The sequence below is a fragment of the Loxodonta africana genome, chromosome 25, assembly GCF_030014295.1.
Source record: "Loxodonta africana isolate mLoxAfr1 chromosome 25, mLoxAfr1.hap2, whole genome shotgun sequence".
Lineage (NCBI taxonomy): Eukaryota > Metazoa > Chordata > Mammalia > Proboscidea > Elephantidae > Loxodonta > Loxodonta africana.
Window position 1 is genome coordinate 61,253,064 of NC_087366.1, and position 25,815 is coordinate 61,278,878.

The 25,815-nt window shown below is 41.9% G+C and overlaps 1 protein-coding gene across 2 annotated transcripts in view; it reads right to left on the reverse strand.

The window, feature by feature from the left end:
- KCTD3 (potassium channel tetramerization domain containing 3) overlaps positions 1-22,326 on the reverse strand; it is a 57,370-nt gene extending 35,044 nt beyond the window's left edge. The window contains exons 1-9 of one of the 2 annotated variants that reach the window (XM_064276907.1): positions 22,244-22,326; positions 15,715-15,768; positions 15,414-15,459; positions 13,224-13,297; positions 10,277-10,335; positions 9,929-10,009; positions 7,632-7,769; positions 7,088-7,178; positions 4,741-4,931 (exon numbers count right to left, since the gene is read on the reverse strand). In XM_064276907.1, coding sequence (XP_064132977.1) covers positions 4,741-4,931; positions 7,088-7,178; positions 7,632-7,769; positions 9,929-10,009; positions 10,277-10,335; positions 13,224-13,297; positions 15,414-15,459; positions 15,715-15,768; positions 22,244-22,326 — 817 coding nt within the window. Of the gene's footprint in view, positions 1-4,740; positions 4,932-7,087; positions 7,182-7,631; positions 7,770-9,928; positions 10,010-10,276; positions 10,336-13,223; positions 13,298-15,413; positions 15,460-15,714; positions 15,769-22,243 lie in introns of both variants that reach the window. The other variant, XM_064276906.1, reaches the window with a different exon arrangement.
- Positions 22,327-25,815: the final 3,489 nt, after the last annotated feature.

A 25,815-nucleotide genomic window follows, 5' to 3' on the forward strand; every position in this document is an offset into this window, starting at 1 on the left:
AACAACAAAAACCAAATAAATTAAAGCCACTGTTCTCAGGGACTGGACAAGACGCAGCAGACATAGGAGGGGTACAAGGAGTGCCGCATTCACCCTGGCTTTTGGCCTAAGGGCTTTCGTGACCATGGCAGGTGACGGCCAAGTAAAAAGTGGTAGTTTCCCTGAACTGAGAAGCCAGAGACCAGAGACTGAAGCTGCTCAAGTAGCTGGAATTTGCAGGCAAGGTACAAGAAAAGAGGAGACTGTGCTGGGGTGGGAGTGGAGTGGAAGGCTTATGGGTTGAATAGGTAGTTCCCCTAAGGCCTTTGCTGAGGCCAGAGTGCACCAGGGCAGGGTGGGAATCCCCGAGGACCACAAGAGCCTTCTAAGGACTGAGAGCTGAGTGGAGACAACGGACGTCAACATGCACAGATGCCGTGGCTCTGGCCCAGTGAGAGTGGGGAGACCCAGCTAAGCACCTCCGACATTCAGCAGAGACTCCAGAAAAGCCAACCTTTAACAATAAGGACCACAACCTCGAGCAGGAGCATGCCCTAAAACTAGGAACAAAGCTGAAAGAGGCTCCTCTAACAAAGCTTAAAAACAAGCCTAAGAGGATCAAGAAGGTAGTCCAGTAAGATGAATGCCTGCCAGAACAAGGCTCCCATCTTTTAAAGGAAGACAACATAATCCATACCTTCTGTAATGCAACAAGCATGTGCACATCATGTATCAAAAATTTCTAGACGTGTGAAGCAGGCAAATGTGACCTCAAACAAAAAGATGAGATGACCCAGACGTTGGAATATCAGACAAAAACTCTGAAAGAACTATTATGAGTATGTCATACTTACTGAAAGGGGGACATAATGCATGAAAAGACGAGAAATCTCAGCAGAGAAACACAAACAATAAAACGAAATCGAAAGGCAATTCCAGAGCTTAAAAGTCCAATATCTGAAATGAAAAATCCACTAAGTAGACATAAATGCAGACTGCTGGGCCAATACAATTTATCTAAACTTAAGAATGAACGGAAAATAAATTTTAACAGGCTTCAGAGGCCTCTGGGCGAATATAAAGTGGTCTCATGAGTAACTGAGTCTCAAAAGGAGTAAGAGGAGGGGGGATGGAGGGAAGAGAGAGAAGGAACAGAAGGAAGGGAACGGGGCAGAAAAAAATACTTGAAGAGAAAACGAGGGGAGTTACATTTGGGATAGCATCAGAAACGTAAGATAACTAGGGAGAAAGGTAACAAAATATATGCAAAACCTGCATCCTAAAAACTATAAAACAATGCCAAGGGAAATTAAGGATGACTTAAAACACAGAAGGATATATACCATGTTCATGGACTGGAAAAGTCATCAGTGTTAGGATGTCAATTCTTCCCAAATCAATTTAAAGACAATAAAATCCCAAAAGGCTTTTTAATAGCAACTGAGAAGTTGATCTTCAAATTTTTATGAAAATACAAAGAATCTGACTAAATTTTGAAACAGAAACGTGGCTGCTTTGGTAGAGGACTGATTTCAAGACTTACTATAAAAACTGACACTGTTGGTACTGGTCAAAAGGGCAGACATAAAGATCAATGGACCAGAACAGAAAGTTCTACAATCTATACCTAAACAGTCTATCAGTTTTGACAAAGGAACCAGGTTAATTCAATGAAGAAAAGGAGTCTTGTCAAGAAATAGTTGGAAGAACTAGATATCCACATGGAAAAAATGAACCATGATCCTTACACCTCACATGGTATGATATACAAAAACTTACTAAAAATGAATCAGTACCTGAATGTAAAGCCAAAACTTAAAAAAAAAAAAAAAGCTTCTATAAGAAAGCATATAAGAAAATCTTTGCAACCTTGGGGTAGGCAAAGATTTCTAAGATAGGACACAAAGGATGAACAATAAAAGAAAAATTGCTGTATCAGAATTCTTTAATATAGCCTCCACTCTTCAAAAGATACCATTAAAAAAACAAAAGGCAAATCAGTCTGGAAGAAAATATCCACAATACATATACCTGGCAAAAAATGTGTATCTAGAACACAGTTTCCAACCTCAGCACCACTAACATTTTTTGACAAAAATTCTTTATTGTGAGGGGCTGTGTTGTGTACTGTAGGATGTTTAACAGCATCCCAGTCAGGCCTTTACCCCCTAGATGTTCACAGTAATTCTCCTTCAGTTGTGTCAACCAGAAGTATCTCCAGACAGCGCCAAATATTCCAAGGGCCGAAACTGTCCCCAGTTGTTAATTACTAACCTAGAATATATAAATACATCTTACAAACCAGTAATAGGATGATGGCCTCATAAAAAGCGGACAAATGATTTAAAGAGACACTTCTCAAAATAAAATGTACAAATGGCCAATGAGCACATGAAAAGATATCATTAATCATCAAGAAAAGGCAACTAAACCACCATTAAGATCACTGCACATCCACTAAGAAAACTAAAAGAGCTGAAATTAAAAAGAGTAACAATTAAAAATGCTGGTAAGGACGTGGAGCAACTGAAACTCTCCAATGTGGAGAATGGAAATATAAAATGGTGTGATCACTATGAAACACAGTTTGGTAGTTTCTCATAAATTTAAGCATACACTTTTCACATGACTCAGAAATTCTACTCATAGGTATTTACCTTAAGAAAGCTTAATTCCACAGAAAGACTTGCACATGAATGTTTGCTTTACTCATAATATCTCCAAATTAGAAATAATCCAAATGTCCATCAACAGGTGAATGGACAAGAAAATCCTAGCCTATCAATTCAATGGAATACTGCTCTGCAATAGAAAGGAATGGACTGCTGATGCACACAACAACACAGATGAGTCGCAAAACCACACTATGTTGACTGAAAGAAGCCACAAATAAAGGAATGCATTCCATATAATTCCACTCATACAAAATCCCAGAAGCCTATTGTCACAAAAAGTAGAACAGGGGTTACCTCAAGGTGGGGGTAAAAGGAGCATAAGAAAACATTGTGAGATGATGGACATACTCTCTATCTTTGCTGAAAATTCATTGAACTATACACTTTAAATGCATACATTTTATCATCTATAAATAACACACACACACACACACTCCATGATAGTTAAGAGCACAGAGTGGGTTTCTACCTTGTATGGCCTTGACTAAGATACTTAACCCCATTCTAGTTTATATATATTACATATACTTACATAAACTTATCTGTGTGTAAACTAGAACCTACTTCACTGAATTAATAATACATATAATTATATATACAAATTCATACAAACTAAGAGAAGCTTAGGAGAAAGGAAGCAGTATAAACTCCAGTCACTGTGGAGAGTAACAGAAAGAACTGACAAACATGTAAGCAGACTGCTGAGCTGCTTGAGAGCCCACGTGGGAGTCACAGTCATGAACTGAGACTAAGTACTGGGAGTGTGTATGTGTCCGGGGGTGCGTGTGTGTGTGTACACACACGCATGTTTCTTTTTCTACACCATGCTCTCCAGGTAAGAACGGTAAAGGCGGAGACGTAAGAAAACTGAGGCTGTATGCTAGAGAGTGATGGTAATGATGGGATCCAGGCCTGATAGAAAGAGAAGTGAGGACTGAAGATCTCAGTGGACTCAAAGAATTTTTTGAGTTGGAGAACCAGAGCTAATAACTTCAAAGAAATAAGGATAGTGATCCACAGGACAGCTGAAGACTACAACATCAAGAAGTAGTACAGCGTAACTCTAGATGGCATGAAATTCAAAACTGGGGTGTTGCAGGGGGTTGGGAAAGGAAGGAAAGAGAATGGTCTAGAACAGTGATTCTCAAAGTGCAGCCAAGGAATCCTTGTGGGTCCTAACACCCTTTCTGGAAGTTTGAAAAGGCAAGCCTATTTTCACGTTAATATTAAAGCATTATTTGCTTTTTTTACTCTCATTCTCTGAAGAGTACACAGAGTTTTCCAGAAGCTACATGACACGTGAGGAGGTCATCACTCTGGCAGTATCATATTCTTATTTTCTACAGTTACCTGTGCTGGAAGGCTCAGGGTACAATTATGCATGTTTTCTGAGATTACCTTAGTTTGTTCTCAATCTTTCCACTGTGCTTTTACTAGCTATCTTCAGTTTTGTCTGCTATAATCTTGGTAACCCCATTATTGTCCAATAAATTGTTATTTTGAAATATTTTTCACAAAAAAAAGTTTTTTATGCTACCATCTGATACGTTAATAATTAATATTTTTAGATTAATTAGTAAATAATATAAAAGTTTAATTTTTATTATGATAAATATCAAGCTATAACCTAAACAAAAGCACTTTATGGCCCTGAATAGCTTTTTAAGGGCATAAAGGAGTTCTGAGGTCAAAAAGTCTGAGAATTTCTGATCTAGAAGCAGCCATGAGGAGGAGCAAATGGTGACCTACCTGACCTTCAGCACCACTGCTGGGACAGGGAGAGAGAAAACAGCCAGCACTGGGTTGGCTTCAGGAGAAAGCAACGGTCTCAGAGCACAGCCAGGTCTCAGCTGGAGCAAATTGCTGAAAAGGCTGTCTCTCTGCAGAAATATCAATTTTTTCCCTCTTTACCATATCATTCCCCTCACAATGAGTAGTCTTGTTTTTATTGGAACCTAGAAAGAAGGTTTGGCAGCTGTAGCTAACCAACAGTCCAGGTTAGTTTTGATATTTATGGGCAATCCCTTTAAAACTTCAGGACATCATATACACCAGCAAAATGCAGCAGAAACACAACTGTTCTCACCTATTTCACTTCCGCTTCCTCCATCTTGAACACTCCACAGGATGATGCTGCTCTCTGAGGCAACAGCAACCATTTTATCTTTGTCTCCATGGGGACCTCCAACCACTTTTGCATTTAAAGCCACTCGTTCAATAGTCCAGTCCAAATACGGGCTTGTAAACACTTGTTGCCATCCTGAAGATTCTTTGATTCTGTTAAAAAACAGATGCATAAGCTAGACTCAGCAGTAATTAAGCAAACAAGAATACAAAAAATGTGCCAAAAAATAAACTAGAGTTACCGCAGCTACCACCCACCACTATTAGGTATAAAACTCTGCTGACACATGGTGATACAGAGCTGGCCGATTCCAACTGCTGGCCTTCTGGTGAGCAGCCGCAGCTCTTAACCACGGCATCACCAGGGCTCCACGGAATACACAAACCACTTAAAGAGACTAGAGTTCTACACTTCTCCAGAGAAGTTCAGAAAAGGTCTCCACATTAAAAAAAAATCTAAAGCTTAAAAAAAAAGTCTTTCACTTATCTCCACAAAAAGTACTGCTGTCATTTCCTACGCATAGAAGTAAGTCAACCAAAATCAGAATCTGGGGATTATACTGAAGCTCCCTGCCCTCAAGGCACTGTGACTAGGCCCTGCAGATGATAATCTATCCAGGCAAACCCGGGAGTGACCTGGGGTAGCACCCGCGTCCCAGCATCTCGGCACGGTCCCAGGGATGATGGATGGACCTTTAGAGATCCTTCTCTGAGGACTGGTTTTTAAAGCTCTAAATGCAAAACCTTATGGGACGAGTCATTTCCCATAAAACAAGGGCTTTCCAGGGTTTTGACTGGCAGTGGACTGAATACATACGTATTCTCTAGTATTTAATTTCTCTGAAATAATCCCTTTAAATGTTTTATATTTTTCTGCCCTATGTGAATTTAAGTCTTTCTGACATGTATTCTATGTGATTGTATAACAAGTCTTCTATATATTTAGAACTTAAACAGTTGTGTAATTATGGCAATGAATGCCTTGAACTTTAATTATGGGATATCTATTTTTTTTTTTTTTTATTTTTGAAGTTCCACTAAACAAATGATACAAAGAAAATTTTAATTTTCTTTGTCCTACCCCCGCCCCCCCAAAAAAGAAGAACATGAAGAAATTAAAACGTATTCTTTTACATACTGCCTGTCATGATCATTGCAAAATCATACTTAGGCATTAAAAAACCACAATCACCAAAAGAACTAAGTGAAAACACTTTAACTTTGTTTTAGTTTAAATACACCTGGTAAAGTAATATCAGGCTCTAATTCTTAAAAATACACAATTCAGCCTTCATGTTAATTGAAAGAATTAACCATTTGCTTACTTAAACTTTAAGGCAATACAGAGAAAACTGTATCAATTTCTCCCAAGCACTGTAGAGTTTGTAATTACCCTCTTCAACCACCAGGTGGGATTCATGAGTTGAGATAATTACTTAAAAAAAAAAATTTTTTCTTTTTTTTTTAAATTACTTAGTAACCTCTAAAACTTGATGCTGAGAACCAAAATCTAGATGCTTTTACAGGGACTGTCAGTACCTCAGGGACAGTGCCAACCTGCTGCTTTGTGAATGTCACATACACTAGGCTCACAACAGAGTTCCACAGAGATGCTGAATCGATTAAGGAAGTGAATGATGTAATCTGGAGAGTGTTAATTTAGGAATATAAATAATAATAATATGTGATCTAATACTTTGCAGAGATCATGCTTCTAAGTTATTTTTCTCTAGAGTATTGCAAAATAAAGAGATGCCAAAGAAGAGTAAAAGAATCAGGACAGCATACCTGAAAGTAAGTATAACTCACTTATGTGACCAACAGAGTCTTATCCTGTCCAGCTCTAGAGCACAAAAGATTGACTGTTCCAGCCAGAAAACCATGTAACTCACACTAATAGTCCTGTCTACAGTCATTTACCACAGCAGTTAACCGAGTCAGAAGCTAGACAAAAAGTAAGGAATGGTATCAAGCCATCTCAGTTACATCACAGTTTACACCGTCTGGGAAACATTTTAAGATGTATTAAGGCCATCCGCAGTATTTACCTAATTAGCCGTGAAAATAAAAAAACTAAACCTAATCAGGAGATACAAAAATGGGTAAAATACGTAGAGAAAAAACTGATGACTAAGAAATAATTCTTCAATCTAAAAATACAAAATCAGAATTATTTAAAAACTTGTTTCGTCTGTTCGGTGCTGTCGACTTGATTTCGACTCATAGCGATGCTACGGGACAGAGGAGAACTGCTCAGAAACTAACCCCTCCCTAAAGTAAAAACCCAGCCATTACTGGGTACCCAGTACCTGTAGCACACAGCAAAATGGGCATACGCAGCTGCGATCCAGTTGTGATGGCCAGCTACTATCAGCACCTTCCGCGGACCCACAGGAGAGCCTGCTGATTTTAGAAAAAGAGATATTTTACGTTCTAAAGTGAAGATGGGCGAGCTGCAGTCTCCGGACCAATTCCAACCCTCTATCCATCACACACAAGTCTTGCTAGAATACAGCCCTGCTCATTTGTTTACACACTGTCCATGCTTTTGTCATTAATGGCAAATTTATGTGCTTTTGACACAGACTGTATGGCTCACAACATCCACAATAGTTACTGTCTGGCTCTTTATAGCAAGTTTGCCAAGCCCTGTTCTAAAGATTCAGAGCAAACAGAAGGTCACAGGTATTTTAAATAAAAATTACACATTACATGAGACTCTTCAAGTTATAAACGATAAATCTGGATTAAAAAAAAAAAAAAAGGCAAAGATCACTTCTTTAAATACCCAATCCCCCCTTTAACTAAAAACACAGATATTTTTCTTTATATATTTACACCATCAGTGCTCACCAAGCCTAACAGTCTCTTCTCCAGCTCCAGAGAGAGCAGGCTGGGCACCATTTCCCCGGGCTTCACCTTCTGCAGAATTCAGGCCGTTTCTAGAATCAGCAGAGGATCTAGCTGTGTTTATTTTACGACTAGGAATACCTACAAAAGGGGAAAAATAAGACAAGTTTATTTCTAAGCTAACCTACCAAAAATGAAAAAATAAAACTTTAACCATGTAATATAAAACATACCTACCAATACAGCAAGTTACTATAATTATCATAAAAAAAGAAAAAATTCAATGGATTTCTGAGAATCATCATATTACTTACGATAAGTAAGATTTATCATATTGTGCTCCATTTTTACCTAGCTCTAATTCTCTGAAATAAACCCGTGGTGAAATGAGTTCCTTTATGTGGCCTTTTGCCTTGGTTCTGTGGAAAACCAGCTTGGGAGATTTTTCCCCCAGGCCCTGAGGAGTTACCATTGCCTTAGTCTTTGGAAAAGGACCTTGGAAGGCACAGAAGCGAAGGGGGCAGACTCCCAGGTTGTTTTCTACCCTAGAGAGTTTGTTACTTTTGTCCAGATTGATTGACATTTCTTGGGTAAACTATAAACTACTAGATAGTTTGATACTCTTTTTTGTCTGGTTCTAGCCTGCAGTCTGCCCTGTGATTGGTCTATTTTAGATGCCTTACAGGGACTGTTTAATTTACTATGCAAACAGTGGTGCATAAAACTATCCAACAGGACTGAGCGACCTGCAGTCCACCGAGGGGATTGGTTGGTTGGTGGTTTTGTTGGAAAGGCCATGCCTTGAAATTGACAAGGAGTTTGCTTACATAAATAGTCAATCCCACAGAGGTTTCTCAGAGGCAAAGAGAGAGGTCAGAAGAGACAAGAAGCACAGAGAGAGAAGAGGTTAGGAACCTCCTGGAAGAGCTGTAATACAGGTCAAAGGCTGTAATGCTGAAGATGACAAGAGATCTGGAAGGGGCCCAGCAGCTGTGCTGGCGGCAAGAGGCCCAGAAGAGGCCCTTTGGCAGAGCCAGCGGAGATGGCAGAAAGCTCCTACTAGGAGAGTAGCGGCTGAGCAAGCTCCTACACTAGCCATGAGCTGGGCCAGCTAGCAGCAAGGAGGCCAAGGCAGAGGAGGCCTGCACGGCTGAGGGCGCCCACAGCCAAGGCAAGAGCTTGCCTGCTTGCACAACCAAGAGGAGCTGAGAGAGCTGTCCTGCACTGAAGAATGGAGGGATGCGCTCTCTGCCTCGGGGTAGCCTTCCGAATCCGGCCTATGTGCCTCCCGCTCCTGATAATTCCAAGGTAATCCTGATCCTGAGCGGTTGTCTGTTGTCTCTGACAAACCACATGAGTAAGGTCTGTGAGTTCCGTGTCATTACTGCAACAAATCACCAAACCCAGAAGAGACGCAGAGAGTGCTCTGGGGGAACGGCTGGTGTCAGAAATGCTGAGAAGCTGGAGAACAGAGGTGGGTCTGACCTCTACCTCACAGGAACTAGCTTTGTGCTGATCCTGGTAATTCTCCTGGCTCAGGAATCTCCAAGATTCACTGTGATAGATTCCAAAACCAATCAGTAAGTCATTTGGTCTGTCAGCCAGTCTTCACATTTATAGAACAGGTACTACGCACTGTGTACTCTGCACTAATTTAATTATGAGCTCTAAAGCTGAATTTTCTCACACTTCCCAACTCCTTTTACTTGGCAGGGGAGAATTGTTTTGACATGGAATCTTGTTCACAAGTCCAGTATGACACAGATAAAGGCAGAACTCTTCTAACTCCGGTAGGGGCCAAGATGACACGAGCCTTGCCTGCCCCGTCCTATACCTGACATGTCTCTGCTGAACCCCTGGAGTTCCACAAAAAGGAATCTGACAACCAGTGCTCTACCACAGGAGTCAGCAAACCATGGGCCGCAGCCCGATCCAGCCCAATGGCTGTGTTTGTAAATGAAGTTGTACTGGACACAGCCTAGCCCGTTCGCTTATGTAGTGTCTATGGCAGAGCTGAGCAGTTTACACGAAGGACTTGTTGCCCAAAAATCTACGTGGCTCTTTATAGAAAAAGTATGCCAAATCCCTTTTCTAACATATAATACCCATTGCCGTCGAGGATTCCAACTCTAACATATAGTGTGACTTAATTTCTATTAATATCAAAGTTCTCATCATTACTATTAAATTTGTAAAAGAGAAACTCAAGTACCAAAGAATAGTTTTTCCTACTTATGTTTACACTTTCTTAATGATAAAAATAATTTTTAAAAAGACTAAATAAAACGAAGCACAAATACCCGGCGGAGGCAAGTAGCCGTGAAACAGGACGCTGCCGCAGGACGAGCGCTCCAGCTCTTCGCACAGGAGGAGCCTTCTCACTGGAAAATCAGAGCAAACGTGTCAAGGGTGCATGTGAACAGAAAACAGTGCTCCGTTTTTATTCTCACTAGTTAAAGAGGATAAGAAAAGGAAAATATTTATGTTAACTTAGAGTTGACAACATCTTTTTAACAAGAAAATCCACAAAACTTAGCACTGAACTATACCATCAAAAATTAGGACTTGTTATAAAACACAGTTCATTTGGGCAAGTTTAGTTCACAAAATGTCTAATCATAAAGAGAAAGTATCCGGAGAACACATACCCAGTGGAGTAATTCCGTAAAACTCCGCTTCATGCCTCAGAACGTTAATACTCACTCCCCTACAAGGAAACAAACCAACCATTTACACTCCTCAGGGCTGGCAAAGTGGATCAAAGTCTGGAGCAAATGGAAGGACTGAGTTTCTAATGTGAACAAAGTCATAAGGCTTTAAGACTTATTTTTGATTTTGTTTAATAATTTGGAAAAAGTCTAAATAAAAACGGCATGCAAGCAAAAATATTTTCTTTACTTAAAAATCATTATCTATAGATGAATTGTTTAACTAAGACATGACGCCTTTTACAGGGTTAGCACAAATAAAGTATCAAGAAGTATCTGATAAGGCATATAACAGGGTAGAAATCATTTTATGGCATTAATTGCTTCTAAATCTTTATCATAAGTATTTCTGTACATATTTTAACCTCTCCAATTATAACGTAAGCTCCTTGCAAGCACGATCCACTTCTATTTGTGTACACCTCACAGTATCTAGCATGGTGCTGGCCATTATGTAATGTTTAATGAATAAATTCGGATAAATGGCTCTCTTCTCATTAGAAACCAAAAATAAGAGTGAGACAGAAAACAGGAGGAAGAAAAGACCACCTTCAGGAAGGCTGTGTTACCCAGATGAACAGGGCACTACTACACAGCAGTACACGGATCTGATGTCAAAATAAAAATGGAAGGGTAAGAGTATAAAATACCAATGACTCATTTTAGGTTTCTTTAAAGACATTCCCTGGATTTAACAGACACATGCAATTGCGATATTAAATTGCTTATATTTGTGGAACTGGTTGTGACTAGTTTAACACAAGCATGATTATTTATTTTATTTCTGCTTCAAAAGCATTTACATCAAGGCACAGCAGTACTGGCTAATAATAAGTTCTCGAGGACTTCCAGTCGCCTGCGGGGACAGACAGACAAATATGGTGATTACAACAGTGCGGTATGAGGGCAATATAGGAGCTTTGTGCCAGGACCAGAATTAGAACACAGCACTTTCGTTTGTTTGTTTACATTTCTTCCCATCTTCTTTTGGAAGGAACCACGCAGAACTTAAAACATCTCCTAGGCCTCTTTAAATGAAGTAAGGCAGCAATTTGTAATAAAAGCAGTCAACAAACACAGATATTTAAACTAATTCTGCCTTTCATGGGTGATATGGTTGTGGATTAGTCACAGGACACTGACCTTCTAGAAGTAAATTTCGGCTTCTTTAATCAAGTGATATGGGTTAAAATTATCTTACCCAAGAAGTAAGTAGTTAGTAATGTAATTCCTACGTCTACCTGACATCAGGCCAAAAAGCAAACAAAAAAAGCCCCAACACATTCTTTCACTTATTCAACAAATCTGCTCCAAAATATTGAGCACCTACTACATCCACTGTTTTAGTACTCAGGCTATAGCAGGGATGAAAACAGACAAACCTCTGCAGTCAAGAAGCTAGTAAAGGTAAGCCAAAAATCCTATAATATTATTAAAAGGTAGCTCAAACAAGCAACTAGATTTTTAAAGTTTTATCTAAAAAATACTAAGAGAACCTTGTGAAAATTTGAGGACTATATGAAATAAAAAGGACAATAAAAAAATTAATTACAGCTTCCTGGTAGGAATTGAGATTGTAACATAAGACAGCGAATTTAAGAAACAGTTTATATGGTCACGCATTTATCAAAACAAAAGCAAAAGAACCAGCTCTGCGTATCTACTATGCACCAAGCACGGTGACAGGTCGTGGGGACACACCGGAAACAGTGCTCGCTCTTTTGGAGCTTAAAGTCTAGTGAGAAGATAAAAAAACACCCAACCAAGCTCGCTGTCCTCAAGTTGATTCTGACTCATGGAGACCCTGTAAGACAGAGAACTGCCCCACAGAGTTTCCAAGGCTGGCAGCGGTTAAGCGCTCAGTGGCTAACCAAAGGTTCAGTGGTTCAAACCTACCAGCAGCTCCATGGAAAAAGACGTGGCAGTCTGCTCCTGCAAAGACTACAGCCTGGGAAACCAGACGAGGCAGCTCTACTCTGACCTGTAGTCACCGGGAGTCGGAATCAACTGGACGGCAACGTTTTGTTTTAATCTTTATGGAAACAGGCTGCCACATCTTTCTCCCCCAGAGCAGCTAGTGGGTTTGAACCACCAACTTTTCAGTTAGCAGCCGAGCACTTAACCAATGCACCACAAGCGTTCCTTGGTGAGAAGACAGACCACTAAAAAAGCTGTCAGGTGCCCCAGAGTTGATTTTTGACTCACAGCAACCCCGAGCGACAAAGCAGAACTGCCCACAGGGTTTTCTCGGCTGAAGTCTTTACGGAAGCCGATCGACAGGACTTTCTCCTACAGAACCACTGGGCGGGTTCAAACACCACCCTTTGGGTTGGCAGCCGAGTGCTTACCATTGAACCACCAGGGCTCGGTATGAGTCAATAGCACCTCAATGGCACCTAAAAACAACTAAAAAAGTCGTAAATGTAATAAATGCTGTGACAGTGGCAGTACAGGAAACTATGAACACCTACGTGAGGTGGAAAAAAAGAGATCAGTGATAAAGTTATGTTTAAGCTGAGACCAAAAAGGGCTGAAACGCTGAGTGAGAGAAATTAAGCAGCGGCCAGGCTATGGAGTCTTACGAAACAAGATAAAGTCCAAATTCTCTTTCATTAGACCAATAACGTGTTAGGTAAGGGTTTTATGGTGAGGAGTCATCTGACCAGGTTTATATTTTTAGACAGCAGTTCTGGCTTTAGCATGGAAAATGAGCTAGAAGGGTGCGAGCGTGACAGCAGGGAAGCTGGTTAGGACGCTGCTGGAGTACTCACGGTTCTGAGGTAACTTCTAAGTAAAAATAGTCTCGAAAAAACGACTTTTTCTTCATAAAATACACCAAAAACACACCTATCAATAAGAATTTACTTTAAAAGGGTCCATTTCTTACCTTAAGTCTAGCTCTTTTGTCCGAAGAAAATTTAAAATGGGTGCAAATGCTGCTGGGTCTCTATCAATAAATATCTGTAAATGAGGAATTATTTTATTTTCACATTACATATTAAACTTCCAACTTTAGTATCTGTAAGAGTAACGTAGAGAACAAAGACTAAATTATTTAAATACTATTATTTCCTTGATTCTACCTCTAACATTCTGATGTTTCTAAAATTGGAATGAAGCTTATGAGCATGTGTATTTAATGTGGTAATGTCTCTTATTTTCCTTGAAAAGCTATTATTAAAACAAGTGATGATATTTTAATATGTAAGAAAAATGGTATGTAATAAGTCAGTTTTCCCATTTCTATTTACTGATATTTTTGCTAATCTAAAAGTGACACCTGAGGGAAATTTTTTATCTGAATTATATTATAGAATTCAATAAACTCTTTGAAAACATTATACGTAATACTTTCTTACAGCTGTCAAATCATTATTGATGACAGTGATAATGACTTACATAATTTGAGATTCATACATGAATCACTGAAACAACATACTGGTAATACACAGAGTAATAATAAAAAGTACTGTACCCTGCTGACAAAGCTGGGAAAGAACATTACTTTCACAACACAGAAGGAGCAAACTATCAGGACCCTACCAGTCACATTTATATCCACCATCTCAATTTCCTCAAGGGCTAGGGAGGGTGAAACAAGAACAACAAAAAAACATTTTTTAATAACAAATACAGGACCACAGAATATATAAAGGGGAAATCTGTTGTTAGGTGCTGTCGAGTTGATTTCGACTCGTAGTGACACTATGTGAGCAACAGAACAAAACATGGCCTGGTCTTGGGCCATCCTCACAATCATCGCTATGTTTGAGCCCAAAGGGGGAAACTAAAATGCTTTAAAAAATGTTTTGAAATCAAGAGTATTAGCTATTTAAAAGGAAGTCCCTGGGTGGTTCAAACGATTAACGTACTCGGCAGCTAGCCAAAAGGTTGAAGATTCATGCCCACCCAGAGGCACCTCTGAAAAGAGGCTGGTGACCTACTTCCGAAAAATCAGCTATTTGAAAACCCTATGGGGCACAGCTGTACTCCGACACACATGGAGTCATAATGAGTCACATATCAACTCACTGGTAACTTTTTTTTAGCTGTTTAAAAAATGGTATCTTTATTCAAACTTGAAAGAAGTATTACTAAGTGCACTGCTGTAACAAAACACATATTCTAATTATATTTTAATTAAAGGATCACTTTTCCAATAAGCTAAAGAATTCTAATCAGTCACCATGACAAGCTTTCCTTTATATTTGCCTATTAAATATATTGTTTTTCTTTTCAAATAATAGATTCTTTGAAAACCAACATATTTTAAACAATCCATGTAACATTCATACACGTAGCCAGACTACTCTTATCAAGGCCCGATTAAAAATTGTCACTGAAGGTTCTAGAGAACCCAGCCTAAGACAGCTGCTAACCAAAAGATTAGCAGTTAGAACCTACGCAATAGCTCCATGAGGAAAGAGCTGGCAATCTGCTCCCCTATTAAGACTGTCGCTGTTGTGTGCCATCACGTCTATTCTAACTCACAGCAACCCTAAAGGTCAGAGTAGGACTGCCCCATAGGGTTTCCTGGGCTGTAATCATTACAGGAGCAGACTGCCAGGTCTTTTCTCCCTCAGAGCTGCTGGTAGGTTTGAACCGCTGATCCTTCAGTTAGCTCAGTGCTTAACCACTGCACCACCAAGGCTCCTTCCTGTAAAGATTACAACCTAGAAAACCCTACTGGGGCAGTTCTATTCTGTCACATGGGTTGGCAAGAGTCAGAATCAACTCAACGGTACCTAACAGCAACAACATTTAGTGCTTAAGTTTCAATTATTGGCAAAAAGTAATGTTATTTCCTCTACTGTCGATATGTGTTCTGATCCCACAATCACCATGAATATTCAAGCCGCTGTGTGCAGTATTCCCTGTTTAGGGTTCTCCTTTGTAATTCTTATAGAAACACTCTATATGACAAGAAATAAAAACCTGTAAGAACATATGTGTCACTTTTATTCAGTGGTTATTAAAATACTAGCTTTTCTGTCTTCTGAAAGTCACTATATAAGAAAGATCAAGCATTGTAAGTATTATAAAAAAAAGTATTATATGATCTAACAAATATACTCACAGCACCAGTTTCATCCCGAAGTGTTGAAATTCTTCCACTCAGCAAACTGGAAGCCATTAACAATAAGCGAGAGTTAGTTTTTAAAAACTGAGTATAAATAAATGTTCTAAATCTTCATCAAATCTCAAAGACCACTACAAATAAGTCACCCTATATCAAAGTAAAAACAATATAAAAAGCTACTTTAAAAGTTAACATTTTTACTCAAAAAATAAAAAATCTTAATTTAACTGACAAAACTTTTTATTATTCCGGCAAATCAAATCTGTTTAAAATGATACTAACAAATCATATGAAATACCTGGAAAAAAAAGAATCTGGAATCCACATAAGAGTTTGTCTTGAGGTACTGAACCTGCAATTAAAATTATCTGGTATTATAAACGAGGAAAAGATTTCAAATTTCAACGTACATTAACTTGCTTTAACATGCTAATGACTTAAAAGTTGTTGCATATCTGTATCAACTATATTTACTACTTTCAAAATTTTTTAGTTTCAACTCAGTCAAGACTATTCAGGGAGGCTGTAACACAAGGCAACAGTTCACTGCCATATAACGCTTCCGAAAACGCTTCCTAAAACACTGCTTTCCATCCTGCCAATCTGCTGAAGGATCAACGGTTAGTCTAGCACACTAATCCCCTTCAGGTTACAGTTCATCTCTCCTACAAGTACAGGCAGTCGCCACTTACAGCAGGGCCCCACTCCAACCACTCTGTAGTGGGTAGGTTCTGATGTAAATCAGAGACATTTTTTTTTTTTTAGTTTTCATTATTGCCTTTTATTATCAGTATCCTTATGAATCAGATCTTTGTCTTTGGGGGTTGGAAACATTACATAACAACATCTGCAAGTAAACATCTGAGAATGACAACATCAGCAAATCACATGCTCCTCCCAGACTGGGGACTATTTGTACTGTTTTCCCTGTTTGATAAGACAGCACTTCTGCACATGCCCAGACAGTGCCTGCCGTTCTCATTTTGGTGTCTTCATCTATCCCAGATAGATCAATCTCCTCATATCCAATAATCTAAGTCCCAGCCATCTTTCTGGACACTACTGAGGTTTTGCTTTTCCAAGGAGTCCATACTATCACTTTCTGAGATCTCACAGTAAACCCATTTTATATTACATATGCAACACGCGGTTTATACAGAGTTTTGGGCTACCTGCAACTTTTGCATTCATTCATTCAAAAATCACTCAGCAAACATACCATTTTTGTAGGTCGTCATGGGTTGAGTTATGTCCCCCCAAAAATGTGTATCAACTTGGTTAGGCCATGATTCCCAGTACTGTATGGTTGTCCTCCATTTTGTGATTGTAATTTTACGTTGAGGATTAGGGTGGGATTGTAACCCCCCCCCCCCTTCAGGCCACCTCCCTGATCCAATGTAAAGGGAGTTCCCCTGGGGTGTGGCCTGCACCACCTTTCATCTCTCAGGAGATAAAAGGAAGGAGAAGCAAGCAGAATTGGGGACCTCATACCACCAAGAAAGCAGCATCAGAAGCAGAGCACGTCCTTTAAACAAGGGATCCCTGCACCTGAGAAGCTCCTCAACCAGGGGAAGACTGAGGACAAAGGCCTTACTCCAGAGCTGACAGAGAAAGAAGGCTTTCCCCTGGAGCTGATGCCCTGAATTTGGACTTATAACCCTACTAGACTGTGAGAAAATGAATTTCTCTTTGTTAAAGCCATCCACTTGTGGTATTTCTGTTATGACAGCACTAGATGACTACAGCATAGGTTAACTGCCATTTGATCACACAAGCTAGGGAGACCTTTATCAAAGTACAGTGCAGGAGACTGGGACAGTAAAGTAGTAACCCACATGAAATGACACAAGCCCAGTCTTGCTGTCGGAATATCGCCACTGTGAGCCTCACCACAATAAGCTCCACGTGTACCTCGCTCTCTGCTCCACCACTGCATCCTTACACAGAAGACAACCTAGCAGGCCTCTACTTTCAACCCAGGTCAATTTCTAGCATTATACAACATCCCTAAACTTTTTTTATTGTATTTTAACTAGATAAGGCGACTGAATAATAAATAATGGCACTGGCTGCCATCTGCTGTATCATCAGGAAATGTGGCCAACGTGCAGTCGTAATGGCTTAGGGATGTCCCCAAAGCTGCACAGGTAAACACCACATCACTGTAGGGGATCAGTGGCGCTCATGCAGGGTGGAAGCGCAAGTCCCATTCATGTCGGCAGTGGTCCACTACAGCTCCAGTGCCTGGCAAGTCCACGCAGGCACCCGAGGCAGCACTGGTTCACAGCATCTATAGCTCTCCGTGAACACCCTTAATCATCTGGACATTCACTTTTCAAACTCATTTTCAGGGACGCATTTCGTATGAAATATTATATGTTTACAAAACAAAAGGGACAACTCGTACTCCCATAGTGCCTGGCACCCAGCACACACTAAGTATTTATCGAAATTGAGGTGCAATAAAAAAGAACCACATTCAGCATTTGGTCAACAGTTTTGTACAAAACTGAGATTGTGACGCACTGTATAATCTGTGGACCTTTATGGCAACACAAGAGCATTTCCAGAGTAAGTGTTGACAAATAGATGCCACTAAACAGCCCGCTTCACAAGCCATTTAGTGATATCAGTCTCAGTACCATTAACAGCTGAGACAGTGCATCCACCGCTCCGTTAAGAAATGCCTGCCCAAGTGCACCTTTATTCTCAGTCTCTAACAGCCATTTTCTATCGTCATCAAAAAAGCTTTCCTATCACAATTAAAAGGTCGCCTCCATTCCTCCCACCCACAACCTCACAACCTGTAAAGAAAGTATTCCTTCACTGGCTGACTAAAGGAAAGACAGTAAAATTGTTTATTAAAAACATACATTTACATAAAAGCTACAGTAAGGGGTACTTTGTCTCCGGGTGGTGCAAACAGTTCTAAGTGTTCAACTACTAGCTGAAAGGTTGGTGGCTGGAAACCACTCAGAGGCCCCTCAGTCAGGTGGGGAGATCTGCTTCCAAAATGTCACAGCCTTGAAAACTCTACAGAGCACAGTTCTATACGGCCACACGGGGGTCATGTGGCCAGAACACAGAAAGGTTAACTACCAATTAATTTCATAGGTTATGGACAATCTAAGTGTTTTTAAGCAGGAATTCTGTGCCATTAATCTGAGGAGGAAGGAAGTGAACAGTTTATTCAAGAGAACATAGCAAATTTTCCTAAATGTGTTTCTCAGCAGACTCTTAAGTGAAAAGGAGATTACCACTAGTAAGGGAAATGACTTGGTCAAATACATATAAACAAATCCAGCCAGTGGTACACGGAAGGAGCCAACGCAAGAAAGATTCGATCTGTCTTAAAAAAACACCCCATTGCTGTTGAGTCAATTTCAACTCATAGAGACTCTAGAGGATGGAGTAGAGCTGCCCGATCGAGTTTCCAAGGAGCGCCTGGTGGATTCCAACTGCCAACCTTTGGTAAGCAGCTGTAGCACTTAGCCACTATACCACCAGGGTTTCCAAATAAGGATTATTTTATAATCTGCAACCTTTCACGCTCAAGGCTTATTCAGCAAATTGTTTTCCAAATAATTCAGTTTGCGTTACTGAGAAAACTACACAAGTCTACTTAACAATTTCAATTATAATCAGGATTTTGGGGTGGGTTTAATATAATCCAGAATTTCTGGGCAAATGGATGGGACCCTTACCCACACCATTTTTTTCCCCCAATAAACAAGAGAAAAACAGGAAGAAAGTAACAGCCCCAAACCTGGATCCAAATATTACTTCATGAAAACTAGTATGCTCAAAATTAGACATGGCAAATGAGTATATTACTTGCACTATATACGAAAGCCTCCTCTATGTTTTTTGTCTCATACTCATAGTGTACCAAGAAAATGTCACCTGCAATCTGGTCCTGGAGAAACTATAAAGATACTGGCATATCCATCTACACTTATGCTGCTTGCTTCCTACTAACTTAACTTGGACAATCTAATTAAAGGTATTTATTTTGCAATACTACTATTGACAATGCCATTAACCTTACATTTCACATTTATTTTTTCAAAGTCCTACATATAAGGTTGGTACTACTACCGTCATTTTTACATTTTAGGAAACTAGGCACCATCCTTCTCCCCCTAATAGAACAATTTGCCCAAGGTTGTTCAGCTAATTAGAGGTAAAGCCTAGGAACTGAAACTGTTATCTGCTGGGGACTCTACAAAGCTGTCCCTGAGTCTTCAGCTGCTGCCCTGGCCCTCTGGTATAAGCCCTAAAATCATACATATCCATGGGAGAATTAACCACAAATTAAGCCATACTGGGTTTCTTTCACTGTCATTATTTGTTATTTTTGTAAATAATAGTTCTAAATGAAACCTGTTCTCTACTTTCCCAATCATCCACAAAAAAAGTGTTAAACACAAAAATTGGTCATTTCTATAATTTATGACCATTTTCATATTTCTCTTCAAAATAAGACTTTACAGCATATACAGGAGCCCTGGTGGCTCAGTGGTTAAGTGCTCGACTGCTAACAGAAAAGTCAGTAGTTTGAGCCCACCTGCCACTCCTTGAGAAAAAGATGTGGTAGTCTGCTTCCATAAAAGATCACAACCTTGGAAACCCCATGGGGCGGTTCTACTCTACCCTACAGATTACAAAGAGTCAGCGCCGACTCAGCGAAGTGGGTTTGTAGGCTACAACAAGATGTAGATGCCTTCTAGATTCCTTCCAGCTCTAAAATGCTGCCAGAGTCTATGATTCTCAGCAATTTAAGAAAATGCTCTTAGAATGCTTAAGAGTTGGATGTTGTTTTCTACAGGCCATGTCGTTATTTCTTTTATATTTTATCTTAGCAATTCTAAAGCTTGTTTCACTTATATTTCATTCCAGTCTAACAACTTTTATCTCCCTTCTAAGTCGCCCAATACCATGATATATCTCATTTTGTATTCTTTGCTAATGCATTTAAAAAAAATTTAGAACCTAATAAAATCAAGCTCCACAAATAACGTAAACATGAAGTAAAATGTCTGAGCTCCCAGATCACTGCATTCTACCATTTAGAAATTTAAACTGAATTCTACAATCGTTAACCAAAAAGTTCACTCATTAGTAAAAAAAAAAAAAAGCCATCCACAAAGCCATCCACATTCAATACATACTAATTTATAACGTTGTTTAACTTTGATCATGATACTGTATATCCTCTAGAATGCCTGAAAAGGAATATATTAACAATCAACAACAATTAGAAAAAAGTGTAAGGATGTGAAATGACTGTAACATTACTCAGTATTAACACACACTGAGGGCTTACTCTTGCAGAGTGTGTGTGTGTCCGTAAGTTATTGGATGTACATATGTTCATGTAATTTTAGGGGGAAAATCAGTTTCTTACATTAAGATACCTTCACAGGCTGGTATCTATGCAGCAGCTATAATGTCGTTAACTTCTTAAGCTCTTAAAACATTTGCTTTGGGGGAGGAGGGAAAATAAAGGCCAGGAAAAGAACAAAGTGTTACTGTTTCTTGGGGTGAATTCTCAAACATACTTACAAAATGATTTTATTTCAGGATTAAAACACTACACATTGTTATCACTATGATTCACCTTGTTGTCATTTCGCATTTTTAAATACATTAGTCAAAAGAGTCTTACACTTTGAAAGCCTTTCATATTCTTGAGCCCTGCAAAATACACTAAACTCCAGAGCGCTTCATCTTTCATCCACCAAGCGTAAAACTCAACTCCCCCTTCCCTCAAACAAAGCTGGCAAACTCTTTTCTGAAAGGAGTGACTCATAAGCCATAGAAAATCCACAACTTTTTTTTTTTTAACCTAACAAGCTTAAAGTAGCCCTGGTGACGTAGTGGTTAAATTCACCAGCTGTTCCTTGGAAACCCTAGGGGGCAGTTCTACTGTCCTATAGGGTCGCCATGAGTTGGAGTAGACCCGATGACAATTTTTTTTTTAATCAAATTTAGTGTAAGGCATAGGAAAGAAGTGGAAGGCCAGACGACAGACAGCTAAAAGCTGTCAGTCTGTTTACTCCGATTGCACCACACTGTGGCAATACCCAAAGGTTCCCAGAACTAACTGTTCAAACTGCAGTTTCTGGACAGGCTGTCCTAAAAGTTGAATAACTCCTTCAAACCGATCACCAAGAGACTCTGAAAATAAAGACCGTCTGCAAATATACTGCACTCCGTTTGCAAAAATTTTTCGAGGTTACCAACAGCCCTTAGTCAGGCCTCCTGGAAAGAACACAGAATCCTTACGTGCTGAAGCAAACCAACTCCCTGCTGACTGAAGAGAAAAGGAGGCAGGTTCATCTGCAACAGCCACACCGCATCTACAACATCAATTCCCGCAACAAACCCTAAGGTTAACTGGGAAAAGACTGCATGACGTTCCCCTGTGGGAACTCTGGTGGCACACTGGTTAAATGCTACGGCTGCTAACCAAAAGGTTGCCAGTTCGAATCCACCAGCCGCTCCTCGGAAACCCTACGGGGCAGTTCTACCTGCCCTACAGGGTCCCTACGAGCCACAACTGGCGTAACAGCAATGCGTTAAGCGCGACACCCTCAGAAAGGGGAGCAACAGGCCGGCGTTGTGGGAACGCGGCAACTCGGCCGTACGCACCGCGCGCTCGGCGATCCCAGGAGGCCCGCGGCCTCTCCCTTCGCGGAGCAGAGACCGGAGCAGCTCAGGGTCCGCCCCGCATCCTTCCCGCCCCCAGCCGGCTCGGCTCCCGCGCCCCCGGGGCCCCGCGCCGCCCTGCAGGCCGCCCGCACCCCGGCCCTCGCCCGACTCACCTGGTCCCCCCCACGTTCAGCTGGACGATCTCGCCGCTGCCGGCCGCCGCCGCGGGGAAGCTGCCGCAGTGCCCTCCCGCCATCTCCGGGGGCTCCGGGAGCGCCAGCCGCCCTGCCTCCCCGGCCAGGGCCGCCGAGCCCGGGGCCGGAGCCCGAGGAGGCTGGGGCGGCTGCAGGGCCGGCGGGTGGCGGCGGCCGGAGCGCGGGAGGGGCGCGGGGCCTCCCGCACCTTCCCGGCGGCCGGGCGAGGCTCCCTGGCGTCCGCCGCGTTCCCCGCTCCTGCCGCGCCAGACGGCGGCCCAGTCTCCACCTCTCACGGCCGCCGGGCGGACCCGCGCCTCAGCTCAGCGCTCGGCGCCACGGTCGCCGCCACCGCCACGGCGGCCGCTGCAGCCGCAGCCTCAGCCCGCCTCGGAGGGATCACCGCGCGGGACAAAATAGCGCAGCGCGACCCGCTCGCCCGCCGAGCCGCGGAGGAGGGGTCACCGCGCGGGACAAAATACCGCAGCGCGCACCCGTTCTCCCACCGCAGCCGAAGCCCGCCTCGGAGGGGTCACCGCGCGGGACAAAATACCGCAGCGCAACCCGCTCGCCCGCCGAGCCGTGGAGGAGGGGTCACCGCGCGGGACAAAATACCGCAGCGCGCACCCGCTTGCCCGCTGCAGCCCGAGCACGGGGCGGAGGGAAGGAAGGCGGGGGAGGAGCTTCCCGGCCGGCGCTCTGGCGCTGACGGCCGGCGGGAATGCGCTCCTGACACGCTGCCTACCAGGCGGGATTTCTGTTCTTCCCGCCTCTCCTGGCGACCCCAGGCCCTTTCCCTCGTACGTTTAGGGTTTCCTAGCACCAGTGGTCCAACTTCCAAATTGAGGGCAACTCTGGACACAGTTACATTGTCCACCTTCTCAGCACGGATTTAGGTTGTGAAAGTAAAAATGTCCTAGAGATCTTAGCAGTCCTATACACAACAGAAGGAAACACTGCCCGGTCCTGAGCCGTCCTTACAATCGTCGTTATGCTTGAGCCTATTGGTTCAGCCACTGTGTCAATCCACCTCGTTGAGGGTCTTCTTCTTTTCCGCTGACCCTGTACTCTGCCAAGCATGATGTCCTTCTCCAGGGACTGATCCCTCCTGACAACATGTCCAAAGTATGTAAGATGCAGCCTCTCCATCCTTGCCTCTAAGGAGCATTCTGGCTGCACTTCTTCTAAGACAGATTTGTTCTTTCTTTTAGCAGTCCATGGTATATTCAATATTCTTCGCCAGCACCACAATTCAAAGGCATCACTTCTTCGGTCTTCCATATTCGTTCTCCAGCTTTTACATGCATATGATGCAATTGAAAATACATGGCTTGGGTCAGGCGCACCTTAGTCTTCAGGGTGACATCTTTGCTCTTCAACACTTTAAAGACATCCTTCACAGCAGATTTACCCAATGCAATGCGTCTTTTGATTTCTTGACTGCTGCTTCCATGGCTGTTGATTGTGGATCCAAGTAAAATGAAATCCTTGACAACTTCAATCTTTTCTCCATTTATTATGATGTTGCTCATTGGCCTAGTTGTGAGGATTTTTGTTTTCTTTATGTTGAGGTGTAATCCAAACTGAAGGCTGTGGTCTTTGATCTTCATTAGTAAGTGCTTCAAGTCCTCTTCACTTTTAGCAAGAAAGATTGTGTCATTTGCATAACACAGATGGTTAATGAGTCTTCCTCCAATCCTGATGCCTCGTTCTTCTTCATAAAGTCCAGCTTCTCGTATTATTTGCTCAGCATGCAGATTGAATAAGTATGGTGAAAGAATACAACCCTGACACACACCTTTCCTGACTTTAAACCACTCAGTATCCCCTTGTTCTATAGAAACATGAGAGACATAGGGCACCTCATACCACCAAGAAAGCAGTGCCAGGGTCTTAAAAGCTTGTGAGCAGCCATCTAAAATACTCTACCCCATTTGGAGCAATGGAGAATGAAGAAAACCATAGACTCATGGTAAAAATCAGTCCAAAGGACTAGTAGACCACAACTACCACAGCCTGAACGGGACTCAGTCCAGCACAACTAGATGGTGCCTGGCTACCACCACTGACTGCTCTGACAGGGATCACAATAGAGGGTCCTGGACAGAGCTGGAGAAAAATGTAAAACAAAATCCTAACTCACAGAAAAAGACCAGACTTACTCGTCTGACAGAGACTGGAGAAACCCCAAGAGTATGGCCCCAGACACCCTTTTAGCTCAGTAATGAAGTCACTGCTGAGGTTCACCCTTCAAGCAAAGATTAGGCAGCCTATGAAACAAAACGAGACTAAAGGGGCACACCAGCCCAGGGGCAAGGACTAGAAAGCAGGAGGAGACAGGAAAGCTGGTAATATGGAACCCACGGTTGAGAAGGGAGAGTATTGACATGTCATGGGGTTACTCACCAATGTCACAAAACAATGTGTGTACTAATTGTTTAATGAGAAACTAATTTGCTCTGTAAATCTTCATCTAAAGCACAATAAAAAAAAAAGCAAACTACTGATTATTCAAGAGATGCAGAGGATAATTACGGCAGGATGTCTTTGGGTAGACAGAGAAGGAAAGATCTAATCAAAAAGTAAAGATAAAGAAACTGAGCCACAAAGAGGATAGGTGATTTGGCCAGTGCTTTCTGCTGGTATTGTTATTGCTATTATCTTCTAACCTACCCTAAGTGTAGACACAACCATTCTTCGGGGTATGGGCCTAATGAAACGCTCTGCATATCAGATGTTAAAACCACAGGCTTAAGATTGCAAACAATAATAGGGAAACTTTTTCCTGTCACAGAATTGTCAATAACGAAAGGCAGGCCTTGGAAAAGGAGGAAAGGATTTGAGAGTCGCTGGATCTCATTCATGAGTGTGTCTGATGGCGCACTCATCAAAGAAGTCAGAATTTGGGGAGAAAAGGGGAAGACTGATTTGGATGGAAAGCAGTAGCAAACAGTCAAGAGGACATTTACCCCACCTTCAGGTCCATAGTAGGAGGCTTGGGGGAAAGAAAACCGTCTACGATTAAGAGGGGAGAAAGGGAATTAAAGTTCACAGGGCAGAGCCAGCTTTCAGTCTCTTCCAGGAATTTTCATAAGTTTGAGGAGACAGAGGATTTTCCTGATGAGGGTCCCTGAGATCCAGACAGCACAGTGGAGGGCTGTGTTTTAGGGGAAGAAAGAGAGTGGAGAATGAGCAATGATCTGTGAGTACTGGGTTTTTGCAACCCAGAAACAAACGGTTGCCGTCAGGAGGACTCCGACTCACGGCAATCCCACGGGTGTCAGAACAGAGCTGTGCTCCAGAGGGTCCCACGCGCGCCGGAACCGAGCCGTGCCCCGGAGGGTCCCACGCGCGCCGGAACAGAGCCGTGCCCCGGAGGGTCCCACGCGCGCCGGAACCGAGCCGTGCCCCGGAGGGTCCCACGCGCGCCGGAACAGAGCCGTGCTCCAGAAGGTTTCCAGTGACTGAGTTTTAGGAAGTAGATCCTCAGGGCTTTCGGCCGAGGCACCTCTGGGTAGATTTGAAATAGCGGAGCGCTTAATTTCAGGAAC